The 13,584-nt window shown below is 38.3% G+C and overlaps 1 protein-coding gene across 2 annotated transcripts in view; it reads left to right on the forward strand.

Moving 5' to 3' along the window:
• LOC102687293 (ras-related protein Rab-26) overlaps positions 1-13,271 on the forward strand; it is a 142,477-nt gene extending 129,206 nt beyond the window's left edge. For both annotated transcript variants that reach the window (XM_015359934.2, XM_006636996.3), the window contains exons 6-9: positions 6,129-6,194; positions 7,101-7,157; positions 8,718-8,794; positions 9,364-13,271. In XM_015359934.2, coding sequence (XP_015215420.1) covers positions 6,129-6,194; positions 7,101-7,157; positions 8,718-8,794; positions 9,364-9,466 — 303 coding nt within the window. In that variant the 3' untranslated portion in view covers positions 9,467-13,271. The remainder of the gene's footprint in view (positions 1-6,128; positions 6,195-7,100; positions 7,158-8,717; positions 8,795-9,363) is intronic.
• Positions 13,272-13,584: the final 313 nt, after the last annotated feature.

Consider the following 13,584-nt stretch of genomic DNA (forward strand, 5'->3'; position numbering starts at 1 on the left):
AAGGGCACGAAGAATAATATAACAGCAATTTTATAAAGCACTAAAATATATCAACCAGGGCTAGAAGTAACCGAAGTGAATAGAGAAAGCCCTAAGGGGTGATTCAAGCCTGTATATTTTGGATTTGAAGTCAAGCTGTGAAAAGTCTGCACTCACCATCAATGAGGACATCTGTCAAGGCTGACCTTAAGGTAATAATAAGCTAAAGACCAGTTTAAATGATGTGGCTGTATTTCAGCAGTTAAAGCAAATTCTGAATACCATCTCTTTACTTTTCTATTGCAATGTCTGGCGTGTTGCGAATACATGTCTATTCTTTGGTCTTTCAAGTCTAACTTTGGGAAAAAAAAAAGAAAAAATCTTTATGTTAAGCAGAGTCAAATAAATCAAATATGGAATGTGTTGTGATCCCTGGGCAAATAATACCAACAGCAAGGAAGGATTTTTAAAATTCTTGTAAACAGTGGCAATTCGAGGAATGTACTGTATTTTTTTTCTGCTTCGTTTTAACAGTTGTCAGCTGAGCCTTCAGTTCTATACAAGAAAAAAAAATCAATAAACTGTTGTAGCTTGAATATCAGCTACTTTTTCAAATTTAAAAGGATCCCAGATCAGACATATTCTGCAGACAGTCGTTGGATTGAGTAGCTGCTAGCAACCAGACCGTACTGTCTAGCTCCTCTACATTGTAAGCGTTCTTATTCATTTAGAGACGTCCGGACAAGCGCCATTAGTGTATACATACTGTATATGTAAAAAATAGAATGATTTTTAAATACCCAGCTGTTTTGATTGTTTCTTTGACAAACTTTGTGTGTGTGGTTTTAATGTGTTTTGTCAGTGTGTTAACTGTGATGTTTTTGTGAGATTTTGTCGAGCCAATGCCCCTTATCCAGGCCACATGTGGCAGTCAAGCAAGGATGAAGCCTGACATAAAACTAGTAGGAGAGCAATGAGACTCATTCTGCCCCATCTATCAGAGATAGAAGTGATTCATCTTCCATAGTTTCACAGTAATCTCTGCATTATGAGCAATTATGAGCAAATCTCTTGTTTTATGCAAAAGTTACCTAAGTGAACCACGGATTTTGTCCACTGCTGTGGAGTTTCTGAAGAACATGAGATTTACTGCAGACTAGAGGAAGCCAGTTTGGCTGACGTTGTCCATTTGGTAGTTATTATTGATCCACGGATCTCATCCAGCTGTTTCTTGAACGAAACAAGGGTTTCAGCCTTGTTATTTTCAGGGCAGTTGATTTGCAGAACTTACATTGCGGGACTGTTTTTGCTCTGAGGTACAGGTGCTCCACAATCAATAGTCACTTGCAATTTTCTGAAAGTGGGGTGCACCCAGCGTTTATCTGCAGTTGAATAAATAATAGTGTAAAATGGACTGACTGGTCTTCTCCCAAAAGTCTGTGGTATCAATATCAGCCAACACCAACAGAGTTTTGAGGAAAAGCTTGTCTACAGGGAGCCCAGTCACAGCCCTTTATGTTCAATAGAAGAACCCAGTGTTTCTTAATAGACTACAGGTGCATTAATGGGGAAACTGTTGACAATCTATACTAGAGCCTGCCTGGCTTGACCTTAATGACAACAGGAACTGAAGAATGAGGTATTTGCATTACCAGAGCGCTATGGTTCACTGGGCCTGAGCTCACCCTGGTCTGAGAGCACATGCCTTCCCTCAAGGATCGGATGCTGTTACATCATAGAGATAACTGCATTTGTACAGCTGGGCAGTAGAGCTACTCTTACAAGGATACAACCACAGTGTCTGCAGCAGAGACTCAAAACCTATAACCTTTCAGGCTTACCTAGTACTGTGTGCCACCCTCTGGTCTGGTAATTTCACATTCTCTATGAAATAGATTTTCACGTTGTCACAAGGTCAAAAAAAGGAGGAAGATGAGCTTGATTATTAAGCTCAGGAGAAAGATGTCTGCTGTATTCCAGAGAGAGAAAAGTAGAGAAGAGTTTTTTTCTTGTGGTTATGTCTACAGCAGAAACCGTTGCTGTCTTTGACTTTGGAGGTGTGCTGTCATGCTGTGTCATGTGTTTTTTGGCCTTCCCATCTCTGTGCAAGCCAAGTGGTATCCACATGAATACTTTTTTGTCTAGTCCCTCCATTCAGTGTTAAGTATATCTGACTCATCCTGGTAAAACTGTTAATTGGGAGCTTGGTCAGCCTCATCTTTTCTAGTCTTTTAATTCATAATGTGCTAAATATAATAATCATAATCCTAATTGATCATGATCCACAGCTTTGAAAAGTCCTGAAATCGCTGGACCGCTGAAGAAAGCCTTTCAAGCTTATTTGACATTCAGAATACAGCTCTCAGTTCTTCATACTTAATTAAGAAGCACTTTCTGCCTTGCATATGAAGTCGTGTTAAGGCTTAACCGTGCTTCCTGACTACTCTAATTGTAAAGTTTAAAAACATTAACCTGAAGACAAAATGACTTAACATCCTTCACCCTGCTACCACAAACGTGAACCAACCACTAATGAAAATCGATAATGTTTTCTCAAATGGCTTGAAGCGGTCATGCGTAGCGAGGTTAGACATTTTTTTCGTTCGGTCTCAAACTGTCATTCTGCTGTTGTCAATTTTTGTGTGAGCCTGGCTATATCATGGTGACTTCTGTAACCACTCAGGACAGAAAGAGCCAGCAGTGAGCCCCTTGTTTTTTTGACTTGAAACAATCTCCTCAGTCCCTGAACAGGGAGTTAGCACCAGCCAAAGGAATAGCATAGCTTTCACTGACATTGCTAGAAGTCTGTAGGCACCTGGAACGTCACTAGAATCCATATATCAGGAAGCTGAAAGGACCCCAATCAACTGTTGTAAACCTTAACCTGCAATTTTGGGTGCTGTTACTTGTGAGAGGTCCCTGTTTTTTTGGAGATATTAAGAAAATTTGTATTCCTAGTAAAAACAAAAAGTATTCTCACTCTTTTATGGACAGGTACTTGTTTGCAGGCTCTGTTGTTTATAAAACTACTGTAAAAGTGTGGCAAATGTCGCTCTGTCTCTGTCCAAGGTGCTGAACTGTAACTGAAGTTTCTCCTCTTGTTCTGTGTGCGCAAGAAGACTTTTGTGCCAGCATTCAATCCAGTGTGTATCCTCCACAGCCTTCACAGCAAGAAACTTTCGAGCAAAAACATGAACATAAAAATACACGTTGTGAATATTAACAGCCAAACAGCAAAATGCTGATAAGATCAGAAAAAATGAACTTCACTGTTCATGGTTCAGCAATATGATTTCTTTGAAATGCATGTGAAATGCTGTGTCAAATGGATTTTGCAAAGCTAGGTTGCAAAAAGACCCGAAAACCAATAGACAGCGAATATAGAAAGAGCAACCAAATAATCAAGTTTCGAGATCATTTTTACACGGCAAACCAAAATCCTGGGTACAGGAATCAGTTTAAAGCCAAGTAAATTCCAGGGATTTGCACAAAGCTTTCCAGAAGGAGACAATTTCAAAGCAAGGTCACAATGCAGTCACTTACATGCAACATGATGGGTAGTGTTGTAATATGCGAGCCTCATATTAGCAGAATAAAACTTACAAATTACATTGTATTTAATAGCTTGTCATGAACGTCTTTACTCACAATTAATTTAAAAGCAATTTTATGCTTTTGTCAGCAATGCAGTTAATAGGCATTAGGAGTTTTCACGCCAGAGATTATTTAATATATTTTCTTGTGCGAGAAGGACAGCTGTATAGATAGCAAATTGTACACGTAGGCCAATTACATTATTTTAATGCTTATTGAATAAGAAAACTGACTCCCTTCGGCAGTCATTTGAGGAAATCAATATTCAACATGAAGGGCTGTGCGGTTCTCTCCTAAAAAGAATTCACCACCTCAGTGATTTGATGGGAAAGGGAAAGTGACTACTTACATTTAAATAGCTTCTTTCCGCATAGTCATGGGCCCGAGAGGTCTTCATGATAATGTCTCAGCTGAGATAACAGTCACCCACTGATGTAGGAGAGAGAACAGCTTGCAGCAGTGTTAAGTGTCTGATGGGGTGACTGAACTGGGAACATGACATTTCACTCAATAGTACAGGGGCATTCAGTCAAGTTAGCATGAAAACTGCTTGATGTATGAAAAGGGCCAGGACCTTCAAAGCATAATCTTGCTTTTAGGTTTCAGTTTTCCAGGAATCTCTGCATTTTTTGTTAACCCCTTTGTGGCCAGTGGTAGGTATACTAACCATCTAAAGCTATGACCATTATGTGAAGAAAGTGAATCAGATCTGACTGCCACCTGCCAGCAGTTCTTAACAGCAAAGACATCTTCACAATGTCATGTGACATCTCTCATCACATTGCAGCATGCAAAGAGAGAGACTTGGACACAAAACAACTTATTTTTCTTAATTAATTTTGCCTTATGGTCTGAATTCCTAATGACTGGAATGTTTCTGCAGGGAGGAAATATACTCACACACCTAGAGACACCCTCCCATCCATTTTAATTGAATTAGTGTGGTTAAATTAAAAACGTATAAAAAGGCAGCAGCCTACAGTGCTCAGGGCTCAGGACTCAGAACTGAAAAGCTGTGGGTTCGATTCCCATGTGGGACACTCCTTAGTGAGCTGTTTTACTCAGATTGCTCCAGGAAATTCGTACATATATATGTCTCTCTTAGTCATCATTGCAGAATATAGGAATTTGTTCTAAATTAACTTCCCTGGTATAAGGAAATAAAAAAGGGCTGTGTTCAAACACGATGAAAATGAACAACATGAAATAAATCATAGATGTCTGGAACTCCTTTATTACATCATGTCTGAAATGATGTTTCATGTTTATTTTAAAGATCAAACTTAACTAAACGCTATGAAGTTACTTGATCTGTTTTTTATGGTATAAGGTGTACCTAGATCAATAATGTCATAGTACTTCAAGTGGCAATACAGTATCTAATCTATTGGAGATGTGATATTTTTAATTTAAAAAATTGCAATTGTTGAAAGAATCAAGAAAAATAATCACGCACAATAAATAATAAATCAGCTAATAACACTTAAAGTTGGGATCTGATTTACTGTAAATATATTTACACAGATGCAATTAACTAACTGGTCAGTTGTATTAACCTCTAGTTTTTTTCTTTTAACTGACTTGTTTGCACTTACTCAAAACTCACAAAAAATGCTGGAAGGTAAATGGTAAAGTCATTTCTGGCCATCTTGCTAATTTGGTAGGTTAGTAAGCTATGTCAATTCAAACTTTTCTCCAGTCTTTCCTTAAGAGAGTCCATAGTTTGTGTCTCACCTGCCGGGCTGGAAAAACTGTTACAGACACCCACCAGCCTTTGTGTAAAGAAACCTTTCCTAGCCTTTCTCTTAGATTAGATTCCTGTTTGGTTTCCCCTCTGTCTCTGTTTTCACGACGGAGTATGAAATGGTTCCTGAGTATGAAATGGTCTCATTCGAAGGACAGAAAGTATACCCACTTAGGATTTTACATTATTGATCCGAATGAGATTTGTTGGCAAATCTCTATCTTATATATGATTTTCACTGTGGATTGACTTTAAGGTTTTCATATCTTACTGAAATGCCAGAGGTCAGCCAAACAGTCCTCCACGTTGGAAGAGAAGCAGACTGTCTGCATGTCCACTTCAAAAATGATCGGTTTGCATTGCAGCTTTTGAAACTGAGAACAGAAGACCGCTTTACACAAAGGATTGTGGGAGTATGCAACAAGCTACCCAGCCATGCGGTTGAAGCTGATACCTAGGCTTCTTTTAAGAAAAAACTAGATGAGATCTGCGGATTAATTAGCTACTCATGACCGAACGTGCTGAATGGTTTTCTCTCATGTTTTGTAACCTTTCTAATGTTGTTATGCAACGGACATTTTTTTCCAGCTGTAGAACTATTAATCTAATTATTTTGCTTGTCATATGTCTTTTTAAGATAGAGGTTCATTTCCCAAATGTCTGATTATCAGTAGTAGAAGTGGAATTCCTAAACATATTTAACCAGTCTGCGTGCGTGGAATATTTATATCCCACAACATCTGACTGGGCTGTAATTATTATTCCTCTGAAAGCTTTCATCGGCTCAATCTGCTCTTTTCTCTCTCAACAGGCTTGGCTTACAGAAATCCATGAATATGCACAACAAGATGTAGTTCTCATGCTCTTGGGAAACAAGGTGAGAAATGTTTGATTCTGACTTATGGGGGGACTCCTGAATTTCAAGAGATCAAACAGATTTTAAACAGAAGTTACGGGAGGCAGTCAAATTCAGTTGCTCCCCAACACCACCAATTACAGCTTTTATCAGCAAATCAAGGCAATTCTGAACTTCTTTTGGTCCAATCAGGAAGACTATTTTGTGGTAACTGACGTTTTCTTCTAAATGTCTTTGAACACTGGCAGACAGAATGCAAACTGATTTAGCTGTCAGTGTCTTTGGTAAATTCCAGAGCTCACATCCTGAGTTACTGTGAAACGGCTAACAGCAAAAAGGAACCAAAAACAAAGATTGGGAGTTCAAGTGATGATGAAGAGGAGAACGAATTTCAAGAGGGGGCACTCATTCTGGCTTGTGCTCTGGCATAGAACTATGGTTTTCTCTTTGAGCACTGAATGGGTTCTGTTGAAAAGTTCACCCCCGAGCACACACTGGTCAAGAAATAGTCACATGGTGATATTATTGAGTGGTTTGGGATTTCGTTTGGTAGCATTAGTTGCTATCTGCAACGTTCACATTCCTGCATCTAACCCCCTTCTCCCCAGTCAATCACTTTCATTATGCACCCTCAGTTCCCTGATCTGCGTTCAGATCCCAGGTTGATTTTCCAAATATTCTCATCATCCCTTTGGGAATTCAGATCGATGCTGGAGTGTCTTGAAACTGGAACGGGCACACTTACGGTATGTTGCTGCGTTGCTGAATGAATTGCTGTATTGGCAAAAGAAATACACAGTGCTGGAGCACTGAAATGTGGAAACTGTGATGCCGGCAATGGCACTGGATGCTTTTTTGGAGGTGGTAGCGATCAGAAATCTCAGCGGGTGTCACATAGCTCATGTGAGTGTTTCTGATCTTTCAAAGGCGGACGCTACCCATGAGAGGGTGGTGAAGAGGGAAGAGGGAGAAAAGCTGGCAAAGGTAGGTTTGCCCTAAAAACTGCCCATCTTGGCAGCCAGGGGCTTTTCTGGGGTCCTGTTCTCTTTATTATTAATCATGTCCTTCTAGCTGTTTTCATTGTGAATAAATTAATTCGCTTTTAATAGGCCACACATGCAGCTAATTTAAAATCATAAAAAGGGAAAACGTAACTGCACAATGGCTAATTTTAAAGACTTGCTTAAGACTCCGGATGAAATCCCTCAGAAAATAGTATAGGTCTGATTGTGAGAAACATGCTGATTTTTATGCCAAAAAGAGACCCTGCTCCCAAGCATTAAATACTAGAAGATCTCCATCCCTGTTCAGTGTCGTGTCAAACTTACACAAAAATCATTTGATGTGTAGGGCTATGAGCATCCAAACCTCAATAATCTGCAGCATGTCATGAATCTGCAAAAAAGCCACATCACTGTTGTAACCACACCATAAAAACACTAAGTATTCTCTCTTGTACTGTATGAGATTATTTCCCAAGCCTCCTGAGACCTCCTGAGATTGTAAGAAAAAGAGAGCTAATGTTTTGAAAGTAACATATATTAATATGAATATAAATATAAAGACATTAATAATATTATGTCCTGCAGCTTGAATAAAATCTACAGAAATGCCCTAAGACAAAGGCTTACCACCGCTAGCCTCATGCAAATAGATATCTGGATCTGCAGATAAACTGCATTATTGAATATTGATCCAAGCTGGGCAACATGTCATTGAGAAACAAGTTCTGCACTTTTTGCATGAAGTTTGCCACTAATACATCTATACCCATCCACTGCCCAAATTCTCCTTGGAATTTACCTAGCACATTAGTAAGGAAGAGTAAGTAGATAGGGGATATTTGTGAAAACTACCTGTACTACACATTCTTTAAAATACATTTGCCATGATCCACAATGCAGCACAAGCCACAAACTGTATGTCCTTAGTTCAATAAGGCAGTTGTTTTAGGAAAACTATTAGCGTGAAGCAAGCAGTGTTTTGTAGAAGTGTTTGATGGTTAAGCTTGTTGTGACGTTAATAAAATCCAGACGTTTTGTTTTTTAATGTGAACTGTGGTTCAGTTTTATGATGAAGAAGAGTAGTCCCAGAATTGAGCCGGGCACTTTGTGATAAAAGCGACACCCAAATAATGGTTTACTGCCAGTTTAAAATTCCCAAACTGTCCAAGTTTTGAAGAACCTTTTTATGATTTCAGGATCATCTACAGCCCCCTCACCCCCTGAATGCAATATACTGCAACATTACATTGCTTTACTGCTAAAAAGACTCTGTTCCTTTATCCTGGCATGCAGAATCTCTGTAGTCTTTAAAAAAGAAATTTGCAATGATTGCTTTATTCGAAATGCTCAATGTTTGGTGCTTTGTGCAGATGGTTGGGTTGGAAGAGCTCTTTGTGAACACCCGGGAATGTATTTTAGACACAAAAGAGCCAAGATGAGCCAAGAGGCTCATATCTGCAAAGCTTGATTTATTTCTCTCTGCACTTGCGGAGATATTCAGGATTATTCATTCTGGTAATTGTTGGCTTTTCCCCAACAGGAGTTTGGGGTCCCGTTTATGGAAACGAGTGCCAAAACTGGTCTTAATGTTGACTTGGCATTCTTAGCCGTGGCAAAGTAAGTCGCAGGAGTGGGTGAGTTTTAAAAATGCATGAGCTGTAGCTGTCTGTTTAACGATCACCTTCACACCTTAACAAACAGATGCTAGAATCTCTACTTGCAAATCACTGTGTATCTCTAATGTCTAATGTCATTGCTACTCCTGTATATGACTGCCTTCAGAGTAACTATTAGCAAAATTGAGCTGTCACTGTATCCCTTCCAATGTCCTTATGTCTTGCCAGAAAAGGCATTTGTTTAGTTTGATTGCTGAAGTGCTGCAATTTTATTAAAACTGTTAAAAATGAGCTCACGCCACGTAGTTCTCATTTTGCGCAATCCATGCTCTGACAGTGCTAATCTAAACATCGGGCTCTTACAAATGAGCAGTGGTAGCCTCAAGATATAAATAAATCCCCTTGGTCCTCTGCTCGTCGTGATTCACCAACACTAGGCTTTGAGTGGCCATCCTGAGTGATGCTACAAAGACTAGAGAAGTATGCGTTTCTGCACCGCATTGCGTAAAGTGGCATCGTGATCCCGACCCTCACTTCCGTGACGATGCCCTTGTCTTGTCCCCCACACAGAGAACTGAAGCACAGATCGATGAGGAATCCGAATGAGCCCACGTTCAAACTGCATGACTACGTCAACAAGGAGATGAAGAGCTCTGGATGTTGCAAGTCATAATCGTTCCATGATTTGGGTTTTTCACACGTGTGTTTGTGCGGAAGACTGAAAAGGTGTCAAAGTGTGCCTGGGCTGAAGTCTTTTTTTTTTTCTTTTCACAAAATGTTTCAGGCTCTCCTTGCTGGATGCCTGTGCATGTCTGTTTAACATTGGCTACGGTTCTGACATCTATAGATTTAACTCCTTTATAACTAATTTTCTTCATACATATAACCTGCCTGCAACTGACAACAAAATTCAGTCTCTTTAATAACGTATGTTGCATTAAAACTATCTAAATATGTAGTTTTGCTTTTTTTCCGGCTTAATTCAAATACGGTAAATATTCACTCACTCCTTGTTAATGAATTCTCACAGTCAGCATTAAATTAATGCTCATTGGAATTAATGATAATTATACATCTGGAATATTTTAGGTGGATATTACGGTATTTGTGCTGTGGATGTCAAATGACAGCACCATTAATTACCATTAATTACCTTACAGCAAATGGTAAATTTAATGTTTGTACATATGCATTATGACAGCTATGGTCTGTGAGATAATTATCAGGAATCATTTTATTCACCACTTAAAAAGAGAAATTAGGGCTGCAACAGCTACACCTACTTGGGTGCAGTGGTAGTCCAGTATGAGATATAAGGAGCCTTTGTTTTTGTATTAAGTGTATGTGTAAAGCAGTGCAATGTTAAAGTGATGGTCTGTTCATTGTCTTTTCCCTTTGTTTGATGTGGAATAATTTAGCACAAAATAGTGATTTAAACAAATAGGAGGTCACTGTTAGTGAAGAAGAACTTTGTGCCCTTACCTATATCTATCTGTAGTGAGAACTGGGTGAGTCAATAGGGGATTCATTGGTTTAAGTTAGTTTGATCTGCATCAATGGAATGTTGATGTCAAAGAGTTTTGCTTCCACGGTTTTGATGTTGACTTTAAGGAGATTGCATACCTTCAGTGATGTGGACCTTAGGGAGAGTCATTCCAGGACTTGCACATCTAAATGCTGAGAGCAATTTCTCTGACCTAGTTCGTAGAAGTGTTTTGTCTTTTATCAGTGTTCAATATCCCACTTGATCCTAGCCCACCTCTGCAACTTGGAATGTATCTCTAAGCCAATAAGTATAAATAGATCATCATGGAACTCTCATCTCACGAGCGGGTAAAGGTTGTGTTTCTGGCGGCGCAGGCAAAGCGATCTCTTACCACACGAGAGTGACACTGTGGTGCAGCTGTCGGACAGGAAGTGTGGCTAGGAAATTGAGATGGACAGCTGACATCTGGAAATTTGCGATGCATATGGTGCCAGTGGAGAGAGGGTCGTCGCTGGTCGGTCATACAATCAGCACTCTGGGAGCACAAGGAGGATTATTTTAAATGTAAATTCATAAAACCTTCTGACTGAAAAGAACAGAACTGAAACCTGTATGGCTTATGCATTTCCTGAGTTCTGGCGTTGGTCAAATGCCTAGTCCTTTCTTCGAAGCAAATACCCATTCAGGGTCAGAATTCAGAAGTGGTATACAGTGCTGTTCCTACAGTTTGCACTCAGAATAGAATGTGAATTTATGCTGTTACTTTAAAGTATGGATACATTTTCTTTCTTTTAGTCTCATTTTAATGTACAGTATATGCTGTGGCAGAGTCTGACCAGCGATCTGCACTGTCAGTCATATGCTACATTACTCATGATAGACGTCCAAGTAGGGAGCTAGCATGCGTAGGCTGCAAAGGAACAGGTAAAGGTTTATTCCATGGTGGAAGGAGAGAAAAAGAAACACAACGTTTTGGCTGTTTCACACCTGAAGAAGGTGTTTACTCATTACTCATCAATATTCACCTTACTCAATATATAAAGTAGTCCCATCTTTTCAAAGTCGGTTATCTCTAAAATATGCACCTTTGCAGCATTGTTAGATTTTAAAAGCAATGACGTTGCTTCGCGTTAGGGGTATTTCTAAGCTGATGCTGTTTTGTTCTTTTGCTTCACACATTTTTTTTTGTATTACGTGCATTTAATCAATTGTGGAGAATTATTTTCAAGGTTAAAGCTATAAATCATTTGGGAACAGCACTTTCTTAGGTTCGTTTATAGTCAGAAAGTAAAGATTTTTTAATTGATCAGAAATAACGACTGTATCTGCACCATATATTAAATGAAAAGTAAGCCATAGCCTGATTAGAGCTCAGATTCTTAAATATGACTTTTTTGTGTTCGTTTAAGACCCTCTGCCCATAAATTAAACAAAAGCTTGCATGACTGCCCAGGTGCAGGAGAGCTGCCAAAAACCTTTTGCTTGCAAAGCCAAAAAGTGAGGAGAGGTGAACTTGGATGCACAGCCAAAACATATTGATCTGAGCAACATTTTCTCATTTCTTTCATCACCTGTCGGGTGTCAAATAGATTGGTAGGTGTTCCTATTTGACACTTATTAATGCTGTTCTGCAGTTCTTAATGTGAACCTGAATGTGTCTTTTATCTGTGTTGTTTTTTTTCCAAATTCGTACGGTGAAAGTTTTAAACGTGAGCTCTCTGTGTGCAGTCACCTTGCTTGATTTCTGTAAGGGTCTAGTCCATAGGCTCTGCTGTATAGTGACCCTCAGAAAACGGAACTTTCTGAAATTTTACTGTTGTAACCTCAACTGTTTTGCGCCTTTATTGTGATTTTTTTCTGTTTTACTCTATTTTACATTTCTCTTCTATTTGTACTGTGTTTTTGCCATGCTTTACTCTGCTAGACTACCATATGCAGTGCAGCAACTGTTATGACACAATGTTCTTTAAAATAAATCATTTAAACATCCTGCTGTCATACACACTGCAGGAAATCTCTGTGAAAATACAGTGAAATGCAGGAAGATCTAGCAAAATAAAATGAAAGGTAAATTGTCAAATATCAGGGAATAACTGAAGTCAGGTTGTTGATCAGGTATCCCTGGTATCCAATAATGGTAAACTAGCTTAAGAGTCTGTAATTCTTGGTGTTTCTATGGCATTATGGTGAAGACATTCTTGATTTCTGATACTAATTGCCAAATTTGCAGCCTTATCCTAATCGCAGAAAATAAAAATGGAAAAACATTCTTATTAAAAAAACATAAGCTTATAGATTGAAGTCAATGTTGATACATGTTTATTTTATGAATGTATCAAAACAAATATGTATTTATCACGTTACAGATATAAAAAGTAGCAATCGCTTTAGACTATGTTGTTATATACAGTATGAACAAACTGACCTGGGCTGAATTAATGCTCCAGAAATAAGCTACACCCTTAAAAGAAGTGTACTATGGTTCTTTTGTCCTTTGTAAATTGTAATTGTGTTGTACAGGTACTTAAAAAAAAGATTTGATATTTCACAATATTCCTGGAATTCTTGTGTTCATGCAGGTTTGAATCAATAGAGAAAAACTGTTTTGCTGCTTTATTGAAATACTGTATATGTATTGTTGTTTAGTGTTTACTGATAATTTATCTTTTTTTTTAAATCCTACTCAGAATCTTTATAGTAATTTAAGATACTTTTTTAAATTTGTCGGAAAGATTAAAAATGGAGTATGACTACATTGGGATCGCAGTGTTGTGACTTCTGTCAAATTACTTAAGATTTTAGGATTCTAGATGAAGAGGTCTATCTGTTTAGCTTATTTATTATTAATAATAATCCTATGTACAGTATTTACATGTTGTATTTAATACTTGGTGTCAAACAAGTCTGTGTACTGGTACTTGAAAGATGTACCATTTTCTGATTTTTTAAATGTATTTAAACTTAATAAAATACATTAACTTGATGAACGTGATTATTATGGTTATGCATTTTTTTAATTAAAACCAATATTGTCTACCCATTAGAGATAAGTAACATGTATGTCCTTGCAAGTCAGATTAAAATGCAGGCTGAGTTGGAGTCTCAGTGGGAGTCAGGATACATCATTTTTTTTTTTGTTTCATCCCATTAAAAGGGCGATTGAAGTCACAGAGGTTAGGCTTCCTCTCCAGGGTACTGTATCTTGGTAGCGAAGTCTGGCTGACTGAAAATATTGGATGAAATTGAGAAAATGACAGCTCCTTTTTAACGTCAGGTTTCCAGTTTTGTTCTTTCATATTTCCCAA

This window comes from Lepisosteus oculatus, chromosome 19 (genome assembly GCF_040954835.1).
Source record: "Lepisosteus oculatus isolate fLepOcu1 chromosome 19, fLepOcu1.hap2, whole genome shotgun sequence".
Classification (NCBI taxonomy): Eukaryota; Metazoa; Chordata; class Actinopteri; order Semionotiformes; family Lepisosteidae; genus Lepisosteus; species Lepisosteus oculatus.